Source organism: Emys orbicularis, chromosome 1 (assembly GCF_028017835.1).
Source record: "Emys orbicularis isolate rEmyOrb1 chromosome 1, rEmyOrb1.hap1, whole genome shotgun sequence".
Lineage (NCBI taxonomy): Eukaryota > Metazoa > Chordata > Testudines > Emydidae > Emys > Emys orbicularis.
In genome coordinates this window covers 337664791-337687372 of record NC_088683.1, presented here as the reverse complement: position 1 = coordinate 337687372, position 22582 = coordinate 337664791, and the positions used below count along the sequence as shown (strand labels likewise).

Below are 22582 nucleotides of genomic sequence, written 5' to 3'. Positions count from 1 at the left end.
TACTAGCTGAGCTGGTAAGGCTAAGAAGTTGCACAGAATCACAGAACTTCTATGGATCAAAGTGGATGTACTCTATGAATGCTACCTTAATAATAACTTGGATTACACTCCAGAAAAGACAGAAGCCCCACCCCCACCATGTACTTATAGTTTATCCCCCTTCCAAAATAATTATGATTTGACCAACAACATTATCTTTCAGCTCACTCAGTTAGACACTAAAAACCATAATCTGTAACAAATTTCCTGGGCAATGACTTTTTTTTAAAACTCCAGTATAAAAGGAGGAGATGGAGATGTTTAGATTCTGTTACTTTGTACAAAAAAAACATGCTCCACAAAGTTTATTCAAAAGCTATTACTGTCAAACTATGATTTTCTTTTTACTAGAAATAGGCCCAGATAAAACCCCGTTATTTAAACAAATTATTTAAACTTTGAAAATTTTCATATCCAGATGCAAAAGCTTCCAAGAACTCAGAGAGGTTAGCATTTAGAGTTTGGTTTGGTCCTTCCTAGATGGAAATGTCAACCAACAAAATGATCCAGATGCAAACTCCTCTAAAATTTGGGGGTGTTCAGAGCTGCTGGTGTGGTTCAAGACATTATAGAAATTGGGGAAGCTCAGAAGCTGGAAACGGATCAGAACTTCTCCAAGGTTCAGGCGGATTTGGATTGGGGGCTTTGCTTCGGACCTCAACAATAGCTTTTCAATAAAACTTTGTGAAAGGTGTTCTTTTCTCAGTGCAGTAACTCCCACTGGAATCCAGCTTCCTGGAAGGATAGCTCAGGATTGGTTTGTTGAAAACATAGTGGGATGAGTGGTAAGGAGGCAGCTCACATGATGTCACAACAAACCTCCACAAGGAAATATATTCAAAATGAATTACTTCCATGGCTTTGAATTTTATTTGCAAATTGAGCAGGAAGGCTTTTTCCCCCCTACTTGGGAAAATTTTCTTTTGAAAAATAAATGGATTTTGATTTGGGGTGTTTTTAGACCAGGCCTTATATGCCTTCTTCTCTTCCATTTCATTCAATTATACTTATGTATATTTAGGAAAGGAATATAGAAAGGCTATAGAAAATATAATAAGAGGTTAAGATATGAGGAATTTAGATTTACAGAGCCAACAGTTTTAATCATTAATACGTGGTCTACTCAAGCCTTAGCTGATATATTTGGAAAGAAGAAAATTGCACATTGAGTAATATAAGATTATTTTTTTCTCTGGAAGGGGGTAAAATAAATAAATATCTTTTCTCAAATGACATTTTTTGTCAATCACAGATGTAAGGGGTTAGCCAACTGCAGTTTTTCGTTAAAGAACTGGAATAATTTCATTTCTTGATCTGTTCTAAAAATGTGAACTTAGTTTGAAAAATTAAGGGAGGATAAATATGGCTTGAAGTGGATTGTTGAATTTTTGGTTCATTGTTTAAATGTTTAGGTTAACTCCTCCTTTCTTCCTCTCTGGGCTCAATCAAAAGTTTCTCCCCAAGTTTTCTAATGAGTTCTGCCAGGTCTTCTGTGTTCTGAGATTTTTCCTCAAGAAGTTCATAACGGAGACTTGAGATGTCCTGTTTAATTTCCTTCAGTTCACCTAGGAGAGATAAGATTAAAAGTTATGAAGCAAAAGAAAAAGAGAGTGTAACCAAGGTTATGATGATAACTGTAACTTAGTGCCAGACCATCCCGTGCATGGATTTCCTCTGCCCAACCAGAAAGGTAGGTGTCTAATATCGCTGCCTCCATGACCCTGTGCCTCTTCCTGAGTCTTTAGAGGGGGCTCTCTTTGGGGTCAGGTTCCACACGAGGAGACGTGACTGGGAGTAAGGGTGTCTGGGATGAGGAGTAAGGGAGTTGTAGGGGGCACATCATAACCCCAAAGAAAGAGTCTGCTCCATGTATATGAATCCTGTCCTCCATGTAGAGGAATCACTCTTAAATGAAGGCTCTGAAGGTAGCAGTGGCCAAGGAGCATGGTGGATTGGTGCTAGAAATGCCAGAGCCGGCTGCCAGGGAGCGGTCTCAGGGATCACAGAGGCATCTGAAGCCCATTTCCTCCCACACATTCCCTTGATTCTGCTCAATTTGTGGGCAGAACAGCAGCAAACCCACAGAATAATTGGGGGCACCTCCACGAGGAAAGCCTATGGAGTTTTTCTCTCTCCAGAGGCAATTCCTTGGGAAGGGTTGTACTATTGCCGGAAAGGGTGGCCCAGTCTTCAGATTTTAACTCAATTTGGAATAAATATTTTTTCTTAAAGGAGACACATCAAGTAACGCACACAACTGCTGATGTAACATGCCTGATTTAACGCTACTGAAACCAATCCCAGAAAGGCATGTTCATGAATAATCTACCAGTGTCATCATATCAGAAAACAGGCTTGTTTAAGAGCAGTTTCGAACCAGGCTGGCAAATAGGAAAATGAACACCATTTATTAGAAGATAGGTGTTTTCTGCCTAAAGACTGACAAGCCTGGTTCAGAACTAAAAGAATACACTGGAATTCTATTAATATTTCAGTAGTTTAGAAACTGTGGGTAACAAGCCTGCAGGGGTCGCAATGTAGGTCCCCAAAAGACACAGTGATAACCAGCCTTTTCCACCTCCCTTCTGGGATTCACCTGAACCGGTGACAAGCTAATATTTACTTCCATGGTTTTGATCATTGGCAAACAGGCACAGGCACTCGAAGAGCTAGAATACTGCTGATCTTCTGCACTTCACTATGGCTGTGGCTAAATGAGAGAGCTTACAGCGGCGCAGCTGAACCAATGCAGCTGTGCTGCTGTAAGCTCTCTCGTGTAGCCGCTCTAAGCTGACGGGAGAGAGCTCTCTTCTCAGCTTACTTGCTCCAGCCCCCGCGAGTGGCAGTAGCTATGTCAGCAGGAGAAGCTCACCTGCCAACATAGTGCTGTCCACACCGGCACTCAAGTTGACATAAGTTATGTTGCTCAGGGGGTGGTGGCCTATTCACACCCCTGACTGACATAACTTATGTCGATTTAAGGTGTAGTGTAGCCATAGCCTTAATCTGCATCACCTGCTGAACCACAGGGAAAGCACTTCAGTACAAAGGCACAGCTCTACTTTAACTTCCCAGCTGCCTGTCTAGAAGGCAGAAGATAGACTCAGAAAGAAAAGGAAACAGAGCAGGGTTTAGTGAGCAAATAAGCCAGATATGCAATTGGCCAGGGGGCCAGGCATGCAGGGGCAATATTCCACACAGAAAGGCAGAGCCAGTGCATATCTATGGCGAAGGATGAGAGAGGGAGGGCAGCTCCTCTGTGTGGTGGTCTGCAGAACACACTTGCTAGTGTATGTAGAGAGCTGTCTGGATATATTAAATCACATTAAAAGAAGCTAAACTCTGTTAAACACTTTCCCAGTATTACTTTTTCACATAAGGGATTGCTGTCATTGCCACAAGTGTACACATGACCCACACCATGAAGAATGGAAGGGGAAATGGCCACACGACAATCTCTGAATTAACATGATGGTGCTCCATGAGAATTTTTAACAATTCCTAGATCTGGGGAATGTGTAACTACTAGTAGAAGTGGCAACACTCTTGACATGTTATAGCCATCGTTGTTTCCAGTGTGGGCAACGGCACTCTTACTGAAGCAATATCAGGGCTCATACAAACCATCCTCAAACCACTCATCACATAGTGGGCCAATTTCCTCCAAGATACTACTGACTCCCTCCTGAAACTCCACAGCATTAACCACCTCCCCCAGAACACCATCTTTGCTACCAGGGATGTCAGCTCCCTATACACCAATATCCCTCATCACGATGGCATCGCTGCCTGCCTCAAATGCCTACAGGATAATGAACAATGCTCAGAAATCCAGCCCAAACCCATCATCAAACCTATCCATTTCATCACCATCCACGACAACTTTACATTTAACAACAAATACTTTTAAAAACTGTGCTAGGTACTAGGATGGCGCCCCAATACACCAAACTCTTCATGGACCACCTTGAGGAAGAACTTCTGGAAAAATGCACCACAAAACCAATGATATACCTGAGATACATTGATAATATTTTCATCTTCTGGACAGGTGACCTAAACTCCCTTATAGATTTCCACCACAACTTCACCACCCATCCATCGAACACTCTTGAACACTCCCATGCCAAAATCAACATCCTAGACATCACAATCAGCTTCAACAATGTAACCCTACAAATGACTATGTACAAAAAACCCATGGCGCAACACACTTACCCCTAGATCCAGCAACCACTACAGACACACCAAGAAATCTGTTATCTACGGTCAGGCATTCAGATACCACAGAATTTGCTCAGAAGAGAAAGTCTGGGTTAACACTTAATCACATGTAAAACTACCTTCACTAAATAAGGACACTCCACCAGAGAAGCAGATAGTGTCATGGAACTGGCCACTCAAATACCCCGGAACAACCTGCTTTAATACAACTCCCCCCCAAAACACTGACCACACACCCCAAGTTGTCACCCTGATTTGTCACCCCACACTAGACCCAAATTGGGTATCATAAAACAATTACAACCCATACTTTATTAGGACCCAGCCTTGAAAGAAATCTTTTGTGAACCCCCTCTTCTGGCCTTCAAACAACCCCCCAACTTTGCCAAGCTCATCATCAGAAGTAAACTCCCCACAACTCAAAATGGCACCAGATCCTTCCAGAACAACAAATGCCAAACCTGCGGACATATAATCACTGCTATGATGATCAATAACGCCCACAACACAACTTTCAAGATCCATGGGCCCAACACATGCCCATCACAACATGTCATTTAGCTCATTCAGTGCATCAAATGCCCCCAAAACAACTATGTGAATAAAACAAGACAATCACTATGCTCTCAAATGAACTAACACAGAAAAAAATGATAAAAGACAAAAATATCCTGTCACCCATGGTTGAAGACTGTTCACAAAACAATCACTCAATAGCTGACTTCTCAGTCCTCATCTCAAAGGAAACTTAGACAACACCTTCAAAAGACAAGCCTGGAAACTTAAATTCATAACTCTGTTGGATACCAAAATCCATGGATGTAACAGACACACTAGTTTTATGGCTCATTACAAGAATTTGTAACTCATCCTCCTGCCTTCTAACCTTTAATTGCCCACTTCATTTTAAGTAGTCTCCTACAACATATGTGAACCCCTTATACTTAATCTGTCCCACCTTGTAGTAAGCTAACAGATTCTGGTTACCTTCTCTAGACATGAGGAAGAGCGCTGAGAAGCTCACAAGTTTGTCCCTTTTACCAACAGAAGTTGGTCCAATAAAAGATATTGCCATATCTATGTTATAGCCAGGAAGCCAATCTCTGGTGTGGGAAGCAGAGATCCAAGAAACATATCTCTCACATTAACGGTATACCTTTTTATTAGGTAATAATTTACTATTAGTTCTGATATATTTTTGTTTTGCCATGTATCCAAGGACTTTGAGATGTGATTGTCTCAAAAAGTTTGGGAAATGCTCTTCCAACAAGTTAACATAATCTTTTTTGAGTTGCTTCTTTTGATTCCATGATTAACTTTGAAACTGTGATCAATATGCTACACTCACCTTCATTGACTTCATCACTCTCCTTGTCTATCTGAGCTTTCAGTACATATCTTTTAATGAGACGCTTCATTATCTTCTAGGGTGAGGAAAGAGAAAAGAGTTATAATTTTCAAAGCTGGACTTGCTTGCATTGATTCTGAAATTCCAAGGCACGTGCTCAGTCAACATTTTGCTGCTGTATATCTAGTGTTGCATTTAACTCCTCCAGTCCATGGCATTTGCCAGGATTAAAGGCCTATTATGTATAAAAGAAACATGACAGTCTCTGCTTTCATCTAGACTATTGATCTGAAAATTAATTTTCCAGTATATGTATATATGCAAGATGACAAAAGTGGACACATCTTACTAATTATTAAATTTTATTTGCAATTAAAAAATGATGCAGCAAAACCAGACTCTATGGGGCTGATTTACACCAGCTAAGGACCTGACCCTTAATCAGTGCTAATTATTAAATAACTTTGCAATAAATGTATTGTTTCAGTATAATTTTACATTACACTAAATTATATATGCTTCCAAACTCAAGACTGAAAAAATTCCCTGAAGCGCTGGGTTCTAACATTTAATGTGGTGTAACTGAGCCCCATCCTAATCCAATGTGACTTTTGTCTACCTCTAGTAGCTAGACCAAGTATACTGGTTTATGAGTCTGATGTTGCCTAAACACACCTGGTGTTTTAGCTCAGGAAGTAGAGGCTCATGTTCTAAATCCAGAAGCCCGGACTCAATCCCCACAGATGATTGGATCAGCGGCATCATTACATAATCACTTTTGCAATGTAGATGACACTATGGTATATTTTAATCATCCAAAAAAATTCCAAATACAAAGCCACACAGCCCAATGGAGTAACTTCTTAATCATAATAGCTATCAGCCCATCATAACTTGATTGGCCATGGCAAAAGCCAAGACATTCTGGGCTAGATTGTATCATTAGATACAACATACAGTCAGAGGTGGTACCACACTCCTCCAAGGAGAGCAGCAGCAGGCTTCCTGTCCCGGAGATGAAAGAGATCCTGAGTAGTCGATCTCCATACTTGCTACTAGACCCTTTTGTGGGATGTAGCTATGCCTAGGCTACGTCTACATCACACCACTGGCGTCATCGTGTAGTGGAACGTGTAGCTACATGCTACCGCAAACAGTAAGCTGCGTTTACTCCGAGTGGACTTGTGTTTAGCTATGTAGAGTTACACATGTCAGTGAAAGGCTCTGGCAGGGGGAAGGCAGCAGAGAAAGGCTGAGCCTTTCCTCCCTGCAGGAGCCTTTCCCACTGCTGGAGCCTTTCCCCACCTCATGGAAAGGTACCATAGCAGGGACATGCCCAATCCTTTCCCCACTGCCTCCCCACTGCCAGACCCTTTCCCCATTGCTGGAGCCTTTCCCCTCCACAGGAAAAGACTCCCTCAGCAGGAAGCAGCGGGACACTTCACTTCTAAAATAGCTTGCATGAGTAGAGAGCATACTTGCATACATACCCACACCTTTCAGAAATGTCTTTACTCACCTAAGGCAGGCCTCACCAACTACACTGCTATTTATACCTGTGTTACTGGGGCTATAGAATCATAGAATCGTAGAATGTCAGGGTTGGAAGGGACCTCAGGAGGTCATCTAGTCCAACCCCCTGCTCAAAGCAGGACCAATCCCCAACTAAATCATCCCAGCCAGGGCTTTGTCAAGCCTGACCTTAAAAACCTCTAAGGAAGGAGATTCCACCACCTCCCTAGGTAACCCATTCCAGTGCTTCACCACCCTCCTAGTGAAAAAGTTTTTCCTAATAGCCAACCTAAATCTCCCCCACTGCAACTTGAGACCATTACTCTTTGTTCTGTCACCTGGTACCACTGAGAACAGTCTAGATCTATCCTCTTTGGAACCCCCTTTCAGGTAGTTGAAAGCAGCTATCAAATCCCCCCTCATTCTTCTCTTCTGCAGACTAAACAATCCCAGTTCCCTCAGCCTCTCCTCATAAGTCATGCGCTCCAGACCCCTAATCATTTTTGTTGCCCTCCGCTGGACTCTTTCCAATTTTTCCACATCCTTCTTGTAGTGTGGGGCCCAAAACTGGACAAAGTACTCCAGATGAGGCCTCACCAATGTCGAAGAGAGGGGAATGATCACGTCCCTCGATCTGCTGGCAATGCCCCTACTTATACAGCCCAAAATGCCATTAGCCTTCTTGGCAGCAAGGGCACACTGTTGACTCATATCCAGCTTCTCGTCCACTGTAACCCCTAGGTCCTTTTCTGCAGAACTGCTGCCTAGCCACTCGGTCCCTAGTCTGTAGCAGTGCATGAGATTCTTCTGTCCTAAGTGCAGGACTCTGCACTTCTCCTTGTTGAACCTCATCAGGTTTCTTTTGGCCCAATCCTCTAATTTGTCTAGGTCCCTCTGTATCCTATCCCTATCCTCCAGTGTATATACCCCTCCTCCCAGTTTAGTGTCATCTGCAAACTTGCTGAGAGTGCAGTCCACACCATCCTCCAGATCATTAATGAAGATATTGAACAAAACCGGCCCCAAGACCGACCCTTTGGGCACTCCGCTTGATACCAGCTGCCAACTAGACATGAAGCCATTGATCACTACCCGTTGAGCCCGATGATCTAGCCAGCTTTCTATCCACCTTATAGTCCATTCATCCAGCCCATACTTCTTTAACTTGCTGGCAAGAATACTGTGGGAGACTGTTTCAAAAGCGGTATGTACTCTAAATGTTGCCAAAAGAAATATGCAGTGTAGACAGACCTCTGCTCACATGGCCAGCCAGTTCTATTTGTCCCTTTCCCACCCCTTTGTGGCACTATATGAAGGGAGTTGTCTCTGTGCTTCTCCAAGTGCAGGAGCTGCAGTGATTTATGGAGCTTACGTGATTTCTGGAGTTTCTGGCTAAGACTCCTTACATGCTCCCTCCCCACTGTGCTCTCTCAAAGGCAGGCTGGGGCCCCATGAGAAGCAAAGAATACATACAATGTACCATAATAATATGGAACTGCAGGAACCAAGCTTACAGTGATTTGTAATTCTTGAGGGATAAGAAAGAGGAACTATAATACAGAAAGGTAATTTGCATTAGCTTTTGAACTGGAATTTTTTCCAAAAAGAAGAGTTGCTTCTGATTTGCACTGTGTAACTGAGATGCCAGTCTTTCTCTTTGACTAAAAGGGTTCTTCGTTTTAACCTTTTACAATATTTCACTCAGAAATGTAGCATTTAGAAAGCATTCTACCATAATCACACAGCCAATGCAATTATTCTGGATTTCCGTCCAGTAGATTTACTTCGGATTCACACTATAACTAATATCATAATTTGTCTTCAAATCTTTAATCTGACAAGTCTTACTCCTTTTTCAGTGCAAGTTGTATTAAACTGCCTTTTACCTGGTATTGTCGTGGAGGATTACTTAAGCTATCTAAATGGAGATCATCTGTGCTTCTTATACTTGATTGCTTACTTTGTCCAAGCTGAAATAAAAACATTTGATCAGTATCAGCAATAAATGTAAGGATTATTTGGTTATACTTTCTTATGTACAAGCATTCTGCAGCAGAACATTAACTTTTAGACTTAATGGTAGGGATAAGGGTTAAATTTCAGGAGTGAAATCCTGGCTCTACTGATGTCAATGACAACACTCCCGTTATGTTCTATGGAGACAGCATTTCACCACACCAGTTCACTTTAACTCTTCCATTCCCCACTTCAGGAAAATGCCTCTATTTAGAAAAGCACTTAAGTACATGCTTCAACTGAATGTAAAAACAACGAGGAATCTGGTGGCACCTTAAAGACTAACATTTATTTGGGCATAAGCTTTCATGGATAAAAAACCCCTCTTCTTCAGATGCATGGAGTGAAAATTACAGATACAGGCATAAATATACTGCCTTTACTTTCACATGAAGAGAAGGGAGTTACCTTACAAGTGGAGAACCAGTGTTGACAAGGTCAATTCAGTCAAGGTGGATGTCGTCCACTCCCAATAATTGATGAGGTGTCAATACCAAGAGAGGGAAAATTGCTTTTGTAGTGAGCCAGCCACTCCCAGTCCCTATTCAAGCCCACATTGATGGTGTTAAGTTTGCAAATGAATTGTAGCTCTGCAGTTTCTCTTTGAAGTCTGTTTTTGAAGTTTTTCCCCCCTGAAGAATGGCTACTTTTAAATTTGTTACTGAGTGTCCAGGGAGACTGAAGTGTTCTCCTCCTGGCTTTTGTATGTTACCATTCCTGATGTCTGATTTGGAGTTAGGTGCCTATCTCTGCTTGGGAACCACAGCTTGGAACCTCTCTCCTTACACACCTGGCTAACCCTACACAAAATCCCTGGGGGAAGGTGGGAGAGGAGGAGGAGGAGGACCTCCCTTTAGCCCAGTGGCCAGGGTACTCACCCAGTATGTGGGGGACCCCAGTTTAAGTCCCCACTGTGTCTTAACCACTGGACTCTGGGATATTCTGATGAGGGGCTCTCTCTCCATCTCTCTTCTTGAAGCTGTTCCACTTTGTATTAAAATAATTAAAATTAATTCAGTCCATGAAAGAGTGAGAATGATTAGGGCACTCAACTGGGAGGTAAGGAAACCCTGTTCAAATCCTGTCTCCTCATCAGATGGAGAAGGAGGGAAATTGAACTAGGGTCTTCCCCATTCCAGGTGAGTACACTAACCACTGGGCTAAAGCTTATAAAGGAGCCTGGCTGTTTTGTATGAAGTTAACCATTCTGAGTGCACATCTGCCAGATTGGGCCCTGCAAGCAAGGTAGGCAGGGCAACACTTACATTTACCTGGTTCGAGGATCACGCTTGGGCTTAGGTGTGAGATAGGCACCCAGAGCCATGCCCAACAACAGAAACATAGGTGGCCAGGGGACTTTTACAGCAGAAATTTAGGCACCAGGTGAGTTTAGCTGCCTACGGGGCTGGACAGCAGATAAGCAGGGGTTTGGTGGACCGTAGTAGCACCTAAAACCTGGAGTTTAGGCACCGAAGTCCCTTAGTGGATGTGGTCAAAGTGCTTTTCTGAACCAAGGTCCCAATGAGTAGGTAACAAACCAAACTAGCAAAGCCCCCCAAAAGACACCCAACCTCAACAAAAAGGAACACTAAGGAGAATTGAGAATAGATTCTCGTAATCTCTGGGAAACTTTACACCCTCATTCAGGTTAGGTATGTAATGGAGTTCAAGAGCCTGATTCTCCTTTTGAATACCGCAGTTTTATATTTGTGTAACTGCACTGACGTCAGGCCTTATATGCCACTAGTTTCTGCTTTGCAGCCACTTTGTACAGGTGTAAAGGTTACACCAGGTGTAAGAGAGTGAAGAATTAGGTTCCCTTGGGTTACATTGGGAGTGTGTTGCTCCCCTCACTTTCACCAATGTCTTAGTTTTAGACGATTAAGCAATGCAAGTCAGAAGCCCGTGGAGTTTCTGATTTGACAGTATATTTCTGAACAGCATGTTTGTTAAACCCTGGAATGAATGGACCTTATTCAAAACTGGAGTACAAATTACTGTCAGATAATCCAGGGCTTCAGTTATCTAGGATGCATTATTGGTTAATGTCTTTGAGAAGGACCAAAACACAATGTTGTTATGAAATGATGAATTCAGTAGTGTAGCTGAATGATTAGATTGTAATAAGGATGATTTGGGAACTGTCAGAAGAAAACAAATCATGTATTACTATTGATTGAGACAAATCAACCAGCTCTCTGAACAGTAATGCAAGAAATAAGGAATCTGAAATATAAACTATGATTGATCTGGATGAGGACCTAAAAAGGTCAGCATTACAAAGTCAAAATATTTTACAGTTATATCTGACATACAAAAAATATTTCCTCTTCAAAATATAGGAACACAGCCGCAGTATCTCAGATGCTATTGTATATTAAACTGAGGGTACATGTTGTATTTTCAGTGGGGATTTTGGTACCAGGCATTCTTGTTCTTTAATGAGTTGAATGCTTAGCTATAAATGAATTGAAAATCCTTGAAACTTGATAGACAGTACATTGGGATATAACAGGAAATAAGCTATGCCTGAATTGCAAGAAGAACTAAAGACTAGTGTGTAGTACGTTTTCAGCTTGTGTCTGATATTAGAATATGAAGTCTGAGCAGAGAACTTTATTAGGGCTAGTTTGTGATTTCACTTATATAGAATGTAAATCAGGAGTAAAACCTGAGAAGTCAGTGTAAAACGTGTGCAAGTGAGATCAGAATCAAGCCCTTAATCTGTAATGAGGACAACACTTAAAATGCTCAATTTTCCCCACTCCCTTCAGAGTTTCCTAATTGGAAGTTAGCCTTATGTCTTAGATTTTCTAATATGGCTTGTTTTCTAGAAATCAAAAGCCAACTTTACTTTCACATCCTGGTAAATCCAAAATAATGTAGTTACTTTGGATTTACCCTGGAATAAATAAAACAGAATTTTCCTGTACGTCTTTATGCATCAAAATATTTCTTAGTCTAACTTTGCTTGTGTGTATCTGTGAGATAGTTTTTTTTAAACAGGTGCATTATACCAGCAACATTTTTTGTGTAAGCCATTTCATGGTCTTGTTAAAATAGGACTATTGGGTGATATAACACGAATATCTGTTGGAGGCCTAAAAGAAGGAAGCATTGTTATAAATGTAAAGTTATTATGGTTTAAAGAAGGAATAGTAGGATAACATTGTGCTCAAAGTTTAGGGTGAACACGAGGGAAAAGTTCAAACAGTAATCTCATTTAGTCTATGCAATAATTTTTCCAGTGAAGTGGTGAGATCCTGGACTAGACAAAGCCCTTGAAAATGAGCTGGCTGGCTGAATAGGATGACAAAATAACTGTTTTTTGTTCTTAGTTTCTATGACTGTGAAGTACCCATCATGGTGAATTTCATAGTTCAATTCCGCACTTCCTTGTTGTACATATGCTAATGTTGGTGACAAGTGAAATTCTATTCTCAACAACTCACAATTTTGGCTGGTTGGGAAGTTTTTGATTAAATGACTTTTCAGCAGAACCGAAACGGCTCCTGGGTACGTATTGGTTTTGATCAAACTTTCATTGGGAAGGTTACTGAGAAAAGTCAGATTGAGTAGTAACTTGAACTTGGGCCTTCCTACGTTGTACATGACTGCCCTAACTACCAGGCCATTGGCTATTATCAGGTAGGGTTCTTTCTCAACCTATGCTGGTGGAGCTGTTCCACTTTGTATAAATAATTAAATATTCATTGGAGCAGGGACTGGTACCTAGGTCCCTGCTAAGTGACATAACCAATGGCATAACTCAATTCTAAATTGAGTGCACTCACTTCCTTCATGTTTTGAAAATAATTTGAAAGGCCTCAGGTTCATCCCAATATGTAATGGGAAAAATTTTCAAAATCTTGAAAAGTCACAGGATGGGAAGGAAAACTGTTTCCTACCCAGTTCTACTCATGATAATGAAGAAAGCTAAAATTTAGCAAATAAGTAGACCAGAGCAGGGAAATTGGATTCTTTCTACCTCACAGGTTTTATATGATTCATATTATGTATCTGCATCTGTTTGTAATAGCCCTTGAAGGTCTATTTAGTTGGGAAATAAAATAATTTTTTTTAACTACAACAAGGTATTGATTGTTTTTTGTTGGTATCTCTTGTCATTGTTTGTAATTATAAACTGACATAATGTATTATTGTGGCAATACTTGAAGGGCTTTTAAAGACAATTCTAAATTAGAAAATAAAGTCATCTTCAACTATCCAGTATCTCTGAAGCTGTATTAGAACCTGTTTCTGAAAATTGCTTCCTGTACCCTATTTTGAAACATGAACAAGATAGAAGTACAATTCTATTCCCACTGAAGTCAAAAAGGGGGTTGGAGATTTCCTTCAGCATAAGCAAGCTTAGGTACTTGTTGGCACAAGATCATTTTGTTTGACAATAACTGCAATTTAATGGCTCTACTGTGCATGGGTTGCCATTTTTTGCCATAAGGACTTCATTGTAGACTCCTGTGCCACAGTCGCTGACTTTTGTTTTTGCAGGTGGGTGCTTCTCTCCGCCCCCTCTGCCCCAGGCAAGCAGCAGGCGTGGCCTCGGGGGGAAGAGGCTGAGTTGGGGCAGGGTCTTGGGGGCAGAGTGGAGGTGGGGCCTCAGGGGGAAGAGGCAGAGCGGGGGTGGGGCCTCGGGGTGCAGCACGGGTGGAGCGGGGGGCAGGGCCATGGTCTGCGCACCAGGGCCCACAAAAGATTAATCTGGCTTTGCAGGTGCTGAGCACCCCCTATTTTTTTTCAGTAGGTGATTCAGCCCCGGAGCACCCACGGAGTCAGTGCCTACGTCCTATACAATGTTCATAACACCTGATTAAGAAAAGTAGAAATGAATGGCATACTGCACTACCTTTACCTTATCATTAACACTTTACTACATCTTCCCCTTTGTCAACAGATGTAAAAATTGATATAATCTGCAACAGACTTTTTATTAACTGAGCCCAAAGTTGAAAGAAAACAGAAAATGTGAAATGCACTTAATTTAGGCAGGTAAATCAAGTGATATATAAAAGTGTGTAACTTTGTTAAATCAACCTGTAACAGCAATAGAGATGGGATATATAATTTATTGCATAACTGTGTAAAACCACTTGGTGGCAGGGAATGCCAGGATTACAACTGCATTTCACTCTCATAACAGGCTTGGAAGCTCTCTCTTTGAGCTTCATGGCTGCAGCATTTTCTCTCCTGAAAATTACTCAAAAAGTAAATTAAGTTTGCCAGAGAAATAACAAACTTAAGCACTAAGATTTATCAACTGTGTAATCACAGCCAGCGCATAAGTATTTAGAGAAAGTGCAAAGGATTCCCATCACGCCTGACAAAATGACTACACCTCAGTTCAGCAAAAGAACTTGGAGATGTGCTTAACTTTAAAAACCTGCTTAAGTGTTTTGCTGAATCAGGGCCTTGCCCTTTATGTGGCAATGTAAGCCATACAGTGTCTCTCTTACCTAAAGATAAACAGATGGGTAAGTGACAGGTGATCACTACGGAAGTGTTGTGTAAAAGAGGTGGAGTGGTCCAGAACTTTGGTTACTTAGGGTATGCCTGCAGCAGTCCTATGCCAGCCGACTCAGGCTCACAGGGCTGGGGCTGTGGGGCTGTTTCATTGCTGTGCGGACTTCTGGGGCCAGGCTGGAGCCTGAGCTCTGGGACCCTTCTACCTTGCAAGGTCCTAGAACCCGGGCTCCAGCCTGAGCCTGGAAGTCTACATAGCAATGAAACGGCACAACAACTAGAGCCCCGCACGTCCGAGTCAGCTGGCATGGGCCAGCCGTGGGTTTTTCTTGGCTGTATAGACATACCCTTAGTGTTGCGTGTCCATATTGTTATATATCATTATTTGTATCATTTAAAAATCAATCAAGACTTTTTTTTTTAAAGTAAACCTTGCCTATTGTGGTAGCAGTGTTGTATTGTACTTCATTTTCACATTTTCAAAAGAGGCTGCTGATTTTGAGTGCCAGTTTCTTGCTGTCCAACTTGAGACAACTTGAACCTGATTTTCAGAGGTGGTGAGCATCAGCAATTCCTATGCACTTCAGCAATTCCTATGCACTTCACTGGAGTTTGGAATTGCAGCACATCTCAAAAGCATGACCAAGTTGCTCAGTTTGGACATCAGAATCAGAGGGCACTTTTCACCATTGTATATAATAGTAGAATCTATAATAGTAGAATAAAAAAATTACAAAATTATATTTTGCATTGTTAGAGTCAGCAAAAGCATGCTAATATGATACAACAAAATTTGAATTTATTTTCTATTAAGAATACATCTATTAGTTGCTCCTTATTTCTTTTCTGAAAGGCCATTTTCAAAGATGACAGCTCACTCTGGACACATGCTGTCATCATTCTCTTGGTCAGGAAAATGAATAGATTTCATGGCCTTCAAACCCAATTTGTGGAGAAGCAGAATTTTATGCTTCATAAAGAAATTGGATTCTAAAATTCAAAGCAATGGATGCAATTTTTTAAAAAATCTACTTCTCTCTATTTTTTGGTTCTTCACTTATAAAATGTCACCCCAGATCCAGCCTGAAAGGTCGCCATAAAGGGAAGAAAGCCACAGGAGCCTTGGACCAAAAGGCTGAGGCAGGCTGCACACAGGGAGACCCTTTGGCAGTATTCGGAGGAGACATTGATCTTCTCTCTCCAGGAGATGCAAGGGTCATGCTGCTCTAGTCACGTGGCATCAAGAATTAGGGGAAATGTGGGGAATGGATCACATTGAACTGTGGCCCTGGATTACAGCCTTTAGGGCCACCGTTTCCTGAGTCACTGACTCAGTGGAAAGGAAGGAATACCCTGGAAGAGAACATGTGTCATGCCTTTATTTCTAAATGTTAGGTGGGTTTCAAAAAACTTGTTTGTGGTGTGCTACTTTGTGAGTTCCACTTAAGCTACTTCCCCTATAAACACCAAAGGTCTGGCTTTGTCTCCGGCCTATAGCAATATGAGGAGGGTTGGCACTACAGAATTTCCACATTTTCTCTGTGCAGCCTTCCTTTTTACTGCCATAGTGCTGCTACTCCTGCTGTAACAAGAGCAGAAATGATCTATTTGTAGAAAACATATGGAGTTTTGTGTCTGATCCTGCACACCCATACACAGTTCAGTCAGCCCACTGAAACTACTCCTGTAAGTATGGGCAGCTCAACTGGTTAACAGTTTGCAAGATCAGGATTCTTCCCATGGTCTTATTCCAAATTACAAAGCTTATTAACAGGCAGACTGTGGATGCCTTTCTGAGGATGAAATGAAAACAATGATAATGAATCATCCATACCTGGTCTAGATGGGGGAGGAGATGATTTATTATAAAGGCTAGAAAGGGAAGGTGATAAATAATGTACCAATAGTGGTCATTCTAAACAACGCCTTTGGAAACAAAAGTTGTTTTTTTAAGAAGTAGGCAGGGGTGCCATGTGATGGAAGCAGGCAGGGCCAACTCCAGACCACAGGAATGTCCAAAAGCAAAACTGTGATTGGCTAGCAGTTTCAGACTCTGAGGTGGAAACCCTAAATACCCAGGGGATGTGAGCTCAGAGGGTTTATGGCTTTTCAGTGGAAGAGGTTTTATTTATTTTTTTATTGAGAGTCAAATGTTTATAGCTGTGTTAACAGGAGAGAAAGTACACTTATTTAGCATTTGATATTCTAGAATCACTCTGCAGCTAGTGGAAAACATTATTAATATTTGAAATTTAAGACCTAGGTCAAAGCTGGAAAAAAACCTTCCAAACGCAGGTTACATTGCACATAGCATCTTTGACGGACGCCATTTTAAGCTACACAAACAGGACTAGGGTTCTAGGGTTCTGTCCAAAATGTCCAAGGATATGATGATAGTTAGCATCTTTCCAGAAACACCTGTTTGATTATGGTTTTAGTTTAAGGTCCAAACTCAGTTTCCCTGGCCAATACAGATAGGGTGCAAGGATGAGATATGGAAGAAGTGACTTAGAAGTCATTGAAAGCAACTGGGACTGGTGCTTCCAGGTCCCTTATGTGCTCTTGAAAATCGTACCTGAAGTTGAAAACAAAAATCTTTTATTTTTTTGTTTCTTGCCATCAGCCCATTTTGAGCAACACATGTACCTCCTGCAAGTCAGTGCAGTTCAGCGACACCCTTCTCACTGAAGGAAGCTGTAAAATCAGTTTGCACCTAGTAACTCGATAAGAGGTTTGCAAATGCTGAGGTCATTACAAACCATGCACAAGCAAAATGAAGCATCTTATCGTGGGTATTATATATGCATTTAGTTTAATTTCTCAATAACATGATATGAAATCTGAGTAATGATAGTTACCAGAGATGCACAGAATGCATCTAAAATCAGTGAAGAGGCAAACTGTGTCAAGTTGATTTCAGTGGCAATATTGCTTATGGGATCCATGATCATTTTTGAACCTATTGTGTATTTGTTGAGAAGCAGGTCACAACATAGCCCAATGCCGCTCCAGTAGTTCCTTTCCTTTTGTCCTAGGATTATGACCAGTTGTTCCTCAATACTGTTTAATGGAAAATCTTATCTTTTAATAAGAGGGTAGAGGAGAAAGGAGACAAAAAAGCAGGGGAGTAGAATGCACATGGAGGGAGGAAGAGAGATTACACAGGCAGGAGAAGAGATACAATGCATAATGATATATGAAAGGGGGTCAATCGAAATCACAGAGCAGAGACAAAAGCAAAGCAGGTGGAACAGCTCTCTCTGCCCCCACACCTCTGCTAGGCTCTTCTTTTTGCTATTGAAGTGCTGTCCTCTACTGTCTGCTCACAGCAGGGCAAACTGGTTGAAATTTGTTCCAGGAAAATTGCTTGTCATTTAACTAATAACATGCTGACACACAAACCTTATTTCCTAGTCCCAGTCACATGAACTTGGTCAAGCCTGCAAAAGTTATTAACCCTGTCACATGACTCCCAATTCCAGTGGTGGTTGTAACAATGGTAAACTTAAAAAAAGCAAACTTCTATAACATTTGCTTCTGCCACCATGACTACCTTGTGACTTTTCCTTAAAAATGTCACAATAAACTCACTTTCCTACTCAGTAGACAGTACTGATAATCTGCTTTCTGGTCATTTGGTTTGGTCCCCTTCCTCTTGAGTTGCAATAATGTCATAACACCAGTCTTCACACTTCCAATACAGCCTAACATAGTGTGTTATATGATTTGTTTCCATAAAGAAATGAGTGTTTAGCTTACACTGAGATACTGGCAAGGTAATGAATTAACATACTGAGTATAAACACTGAATAAATCCTATTAAATAAAGCAGCAGACCAGCTCTGCTGCACTGTAGTGTCCTATCATCTAAATGCATCAGAGAACAGAAGACTTTTCAGATAAAAGAATGCCACATAAAACAATAGGGGAAGAGGTATAGACTTAGAATGAGACCCACAGTGTTGCAAGGCATAATTTGAGAGGCCGTGCCACCCAGCGGAATCCACAGCCCAGAGTCAGGCAGCCAGGCTCCCTATACAATGCATGGGGAGAGTAAGGTGCCTAAAAAAAGGGGCACACAAAAGCCATCATTGTGAGTCAGGAGCTGACTAAGCTAGCCAGTAAGAAATGTTGAGATGGGTGGGGTCTAAACTCTGCCACTCAAAAGGGACTTGGGTGCCTAAGTCTGACTCAGAGAGAAGTGCCTATGTCTGCTCAGGATTCACAGCCCTTTCTCATAAAAAACGGAGGAGAAGGAGCCTACCCTTATCCCTTAGTGGTCAGAGCACTCATCCAGGATGTGGGAGAACAAGGTTAAAATATCTCCTCTGCCTCATGGGAAGAAGGAACTTGAACCCATATCTCCTACCTCGCGGGTGAATACCCTGATCTCTAGGCTATGGGGTAGTCTAGGGTAGGGCTACCTCGATCAAGCTGTTCCACTTTGTATGAAGTAGTTAAACAGTCACTGGAGCAGAGACTAGACCCTCAGTCTCCCACTTCCTAGGTGAATCCCCTAACCACCAAGCTATAGAGGAATTCTCATACTCTCACTCTGGCCCAATGACTATTTAAGTATTTGAAATACTAGGGCTTAGGTGTGCACACGGTAACAAGCAAGATTTAGTTGGCTTTGTGCATGCCCACTGCTAGAAATTTAGGTATTTAAGAGACTTTATCAGTGGATGTGCAGGTGCTCAGGGACTTTAGGCACCTACAGGGTTAAGCAGCAGCTGAGGACCTAAATTTTGGACTAAGGAGTCTAAAGCAATAGTTAGGCACCTAAATTCCTTTATGGATCTATAAAAAGCAACAGAGGGTCCTGTGGCACCTTTAAGACTAACAGAAGTATTGGGAGCATAAGCTTTCGTGGGTAAGAACCTCACTTCTTCAGATGCAAGTCTTGCATCTGAAGAAGTGAGGTTCTTACCCACGAAAGCTTATGCTCCCAATACTTCTGTTAGTCTTAAAGGTGCCACAGGACCCTCTGTTGCTTTTTACAGATTCAGACTAACACGGCTACCCCTCTGATTTATGGATCTAGCCCTTAGTGCCTAGAAATAAACAGACAGATCCATATTAAGGCACCTAAAGAAGAGCTTGATACTGCTCCTCCTGAAGCCAGTAGCAAAACTCTCATTGATTTCAGTGGTGTAAAATTGGACCCAAGGTAGTCTGTTTTTAAAGATGCTAGGCACCCACTGCTCCTACTCAAGTCAACAGCAGAGAAAGGGTAAAATTATTATTAACATTTAAAATTTGTATATGGTGTATTGTAGTGGAAAGTTACCTTATTCATCTCTGCATCTTCTTGAAAACCTTTCTTATGGCATAGGAACACTTTAGACATCCATTTTTTTATTCTGAGTAAGAGATAAAGCAAAGATTTTGGAGTTGGCACTAGGTTGAAGGGTACAGGAAGAGTTCTCCCCTCTTCAAAGTAGGAAAACCAGAGTTTAGCCCTAGCAAACTTCCATTCCACATCAGCATCATCCTGTAAGACAGAAATATGACTATCAAAACAATGCTAACAATGTCTTCATTATTAAAATTACCCTAGCCAATGGCATTTGTGTTTTGAATAAGAATGGCTGACATGAATACCAAGCAGATCAAATTACTATTTTTACCACTGAAGAAATGAAACATTAATTATACAAATTGTTTTTTAATCTGAGAAAAGCAAAGGAATAGACCTAGGAAAAGGTAAATTTAGTTTGACTATCAGCTCCCTCATAGTGAGTGCTATTAGTTTGTAAAAAGTGTCTCAAGGGAGGCCCTATCCATTGATACTTTTAGAAATTAGACTGGAGAAAAGTAAAGGCCTCATAAGCATATGCTTAACTTTAAGCTTGATGTGGATTTTTGAACACATGCATAAATGCTTCGTTGAACAGGGATGGATTTAAGCACATGCTTAAAATAGAGCATAAGACATAAAACTGACCATTTGTAGGAATTAAATATTCCATGGCACTTTTTCTAAGATTAACCACATTTTCCTGCTTAATTTCCAATTTGCTTCCATTACAGTACATTCTATCTAAATTTCTCTCGCATTTTCAGTTGGATGCAGCATCCTTTCTTACTTTCTGTCCTATAAACAGCTGCTGAGTTCTGTCCTAGAGATAAGCGCATTTCAGTGGTCAGTGAAGTGGCTGCTCTGTATCCCTTAACTATATTTTTTGCAGGCATGTGGTTTGAGACTAAGTGAATATCTGTAAAATGCTATGGGATCTCTGAATAAAAAGTGTTACATAAGGGGTGCCATTAAAAATTAAACATTTACCACAGTATAGTGTCAATACTTAGTGGTGACATATTCTAAATATAAAAAACACTATAGGAAAGTCATTTGTGAAATACACTATTTTGTTCACTTCTGAGTGGCATACATTGTTAGTGTAAAGGAGTAACAGTAAAAACAAAACACAATTAGACAATAATATAAGTCAAACCCTACAGTTCCACTTAGTACTCACACCAGTAGAAACACCACTGAATTCAAAATGAGTTTTGCTTGTGCAAGGACTCAAGGATTTGATATTATTCTCCTCTTGAGTGCAGCAGATGAGCATTGCCAATGATCATACACAAAGACTCTGGCACTGGGCTAAGTTATTTTAAGGCACACGTATCTGCCCCTTCCTTCCTCATTTAATACACAGGACAATTTTTAAGACTAGATATGGTTTAAAGATTTCACAATCTGCACTTTTTGGATAAAATTAAATTGCTTCATTTTCTTTATCCTTTCCTTTTGTTTTATTCTTGACATTTGGTTTGTGGCATGGCTGGAGACAGTAGAATGTCGTAAGGCCCTCCGAAGTGCTTTCAATATGACCCATAAGGAAAGAGAGATATTTCCCTGATCATGAGTTTCCTTAGAATGCAGATGAATTTTCAATTTACTTTAACTGTATTTACAGAACAAAATGTGTTCAGTAATTCTAATTTATGTTCACTGCAGGACAGTGTAAATTTCAATTTGATTTTTTTCTCATTGTCATTTTTGTTGAAGGGGTGGGGTCAGCCCTGTAAGTTATGATTATCTATCTACCTCTTGCAGAAGTCATGCTTGATATCTCCTAACTTTGTGGTGGTGGCCCTTCCAGAACTAATCTGCTGAGCCAATTTGCTAAAGACCAATGATAATCAATTCTGTATATTACGCAAACTAGATTTATGCAGACTCCAGTATGCAAAATAAATACATAAATAAATACTTCATTTGTGCATCTTTGTCAACAATCCACTCAAAGTCACATGGGAAACCTAAGTTGTTCCTAAACTTACTTAAAGCTGGGCTCCTCTAATTTAAATACATTTTTATTCTAAATTTATTCTCTGACCAAAGTGGTACCCAACTCTCTTTGCCAACAGAGAAGGTATTTTTGATTTTTAATGTGATATAGATCTCATTATTTCAAGTAAGCTTGGCATCATGGCTTTTACAGTTCAGTGTTAAAACAATTGTATTGCTGTGTTCACTGGGGTCCTAACAAAATGATGGGTCACAGTGTCACTAAAGTGTGAAGGAGGCAGCAAAGCCACCTTTGCATTCCCTCAGTCCTGGGGCCAGCAAATAACCAGCCTGGTTCTCTCTGCCAGACCCCTTTTCTCCCAGAAACACACTTGAAGCTGGATGATGAGAGACAAGATGGCTATGCTGGCTCTGTGTCAGATCGGGATTCCCTTTACAAAAATGGTTAAACCAGCTTTCAAGCTGCTTTGGGCCACTGGAGTCATCCATAGCAGCCAAAGTGGACTCCAGAAAGGGCCTGATATTTATAAGCATAGGTATGAGCATAATACTGTGTAAGTATGGGGTAATTAATCTCTTCTCAATTACCAGGATCCTTTATTATGGCATTCCTTCTAACCTTCATCCATAAAATGCCTGTGTTATATCTTTTGGAAAGTTATTGTTCTTCCACTTCTATGCAATAAAGGGGAAAAATA

At 41.0% G+C, this 22582-nt stretch overlaps 1 protein-coding gene across 1 annotated transcript in view; it reads right to left on the bottom strand.

Annotated features, from left to right (window-relative positions):
* Positions 1 to 1452: 1452 nt before the first annotated feature.
* The window catches only part of TRPC6 (transient receptor potential cation channel subfamily C member 6), a 169881-nt gene continuing 148751 nt past the window's right edge, over positions 1453 to 22582 (bottom strand). Inside the window, exons 9-12 of the mRNA XM_065412375.1 lie at positions 19911 to 20114; positions 9010 to 9093; positions 5612 to 5687; positions 1453 to 1604 (exon numbers count right to left, since the gene is read on the bottom strand). Coding sequence (XP_065268447.1) covers positions 1453 to 1604; positions 5612 to 5687; positions 9010 to 9093; positions 19911 to 20114 — 516 coding nt within the window. The remainder of the gene's footprint in view (positions 1605 to 5611; positions 5688 to 9009; positions 9094 to 19910; positions 20115 to 22582) is intronic.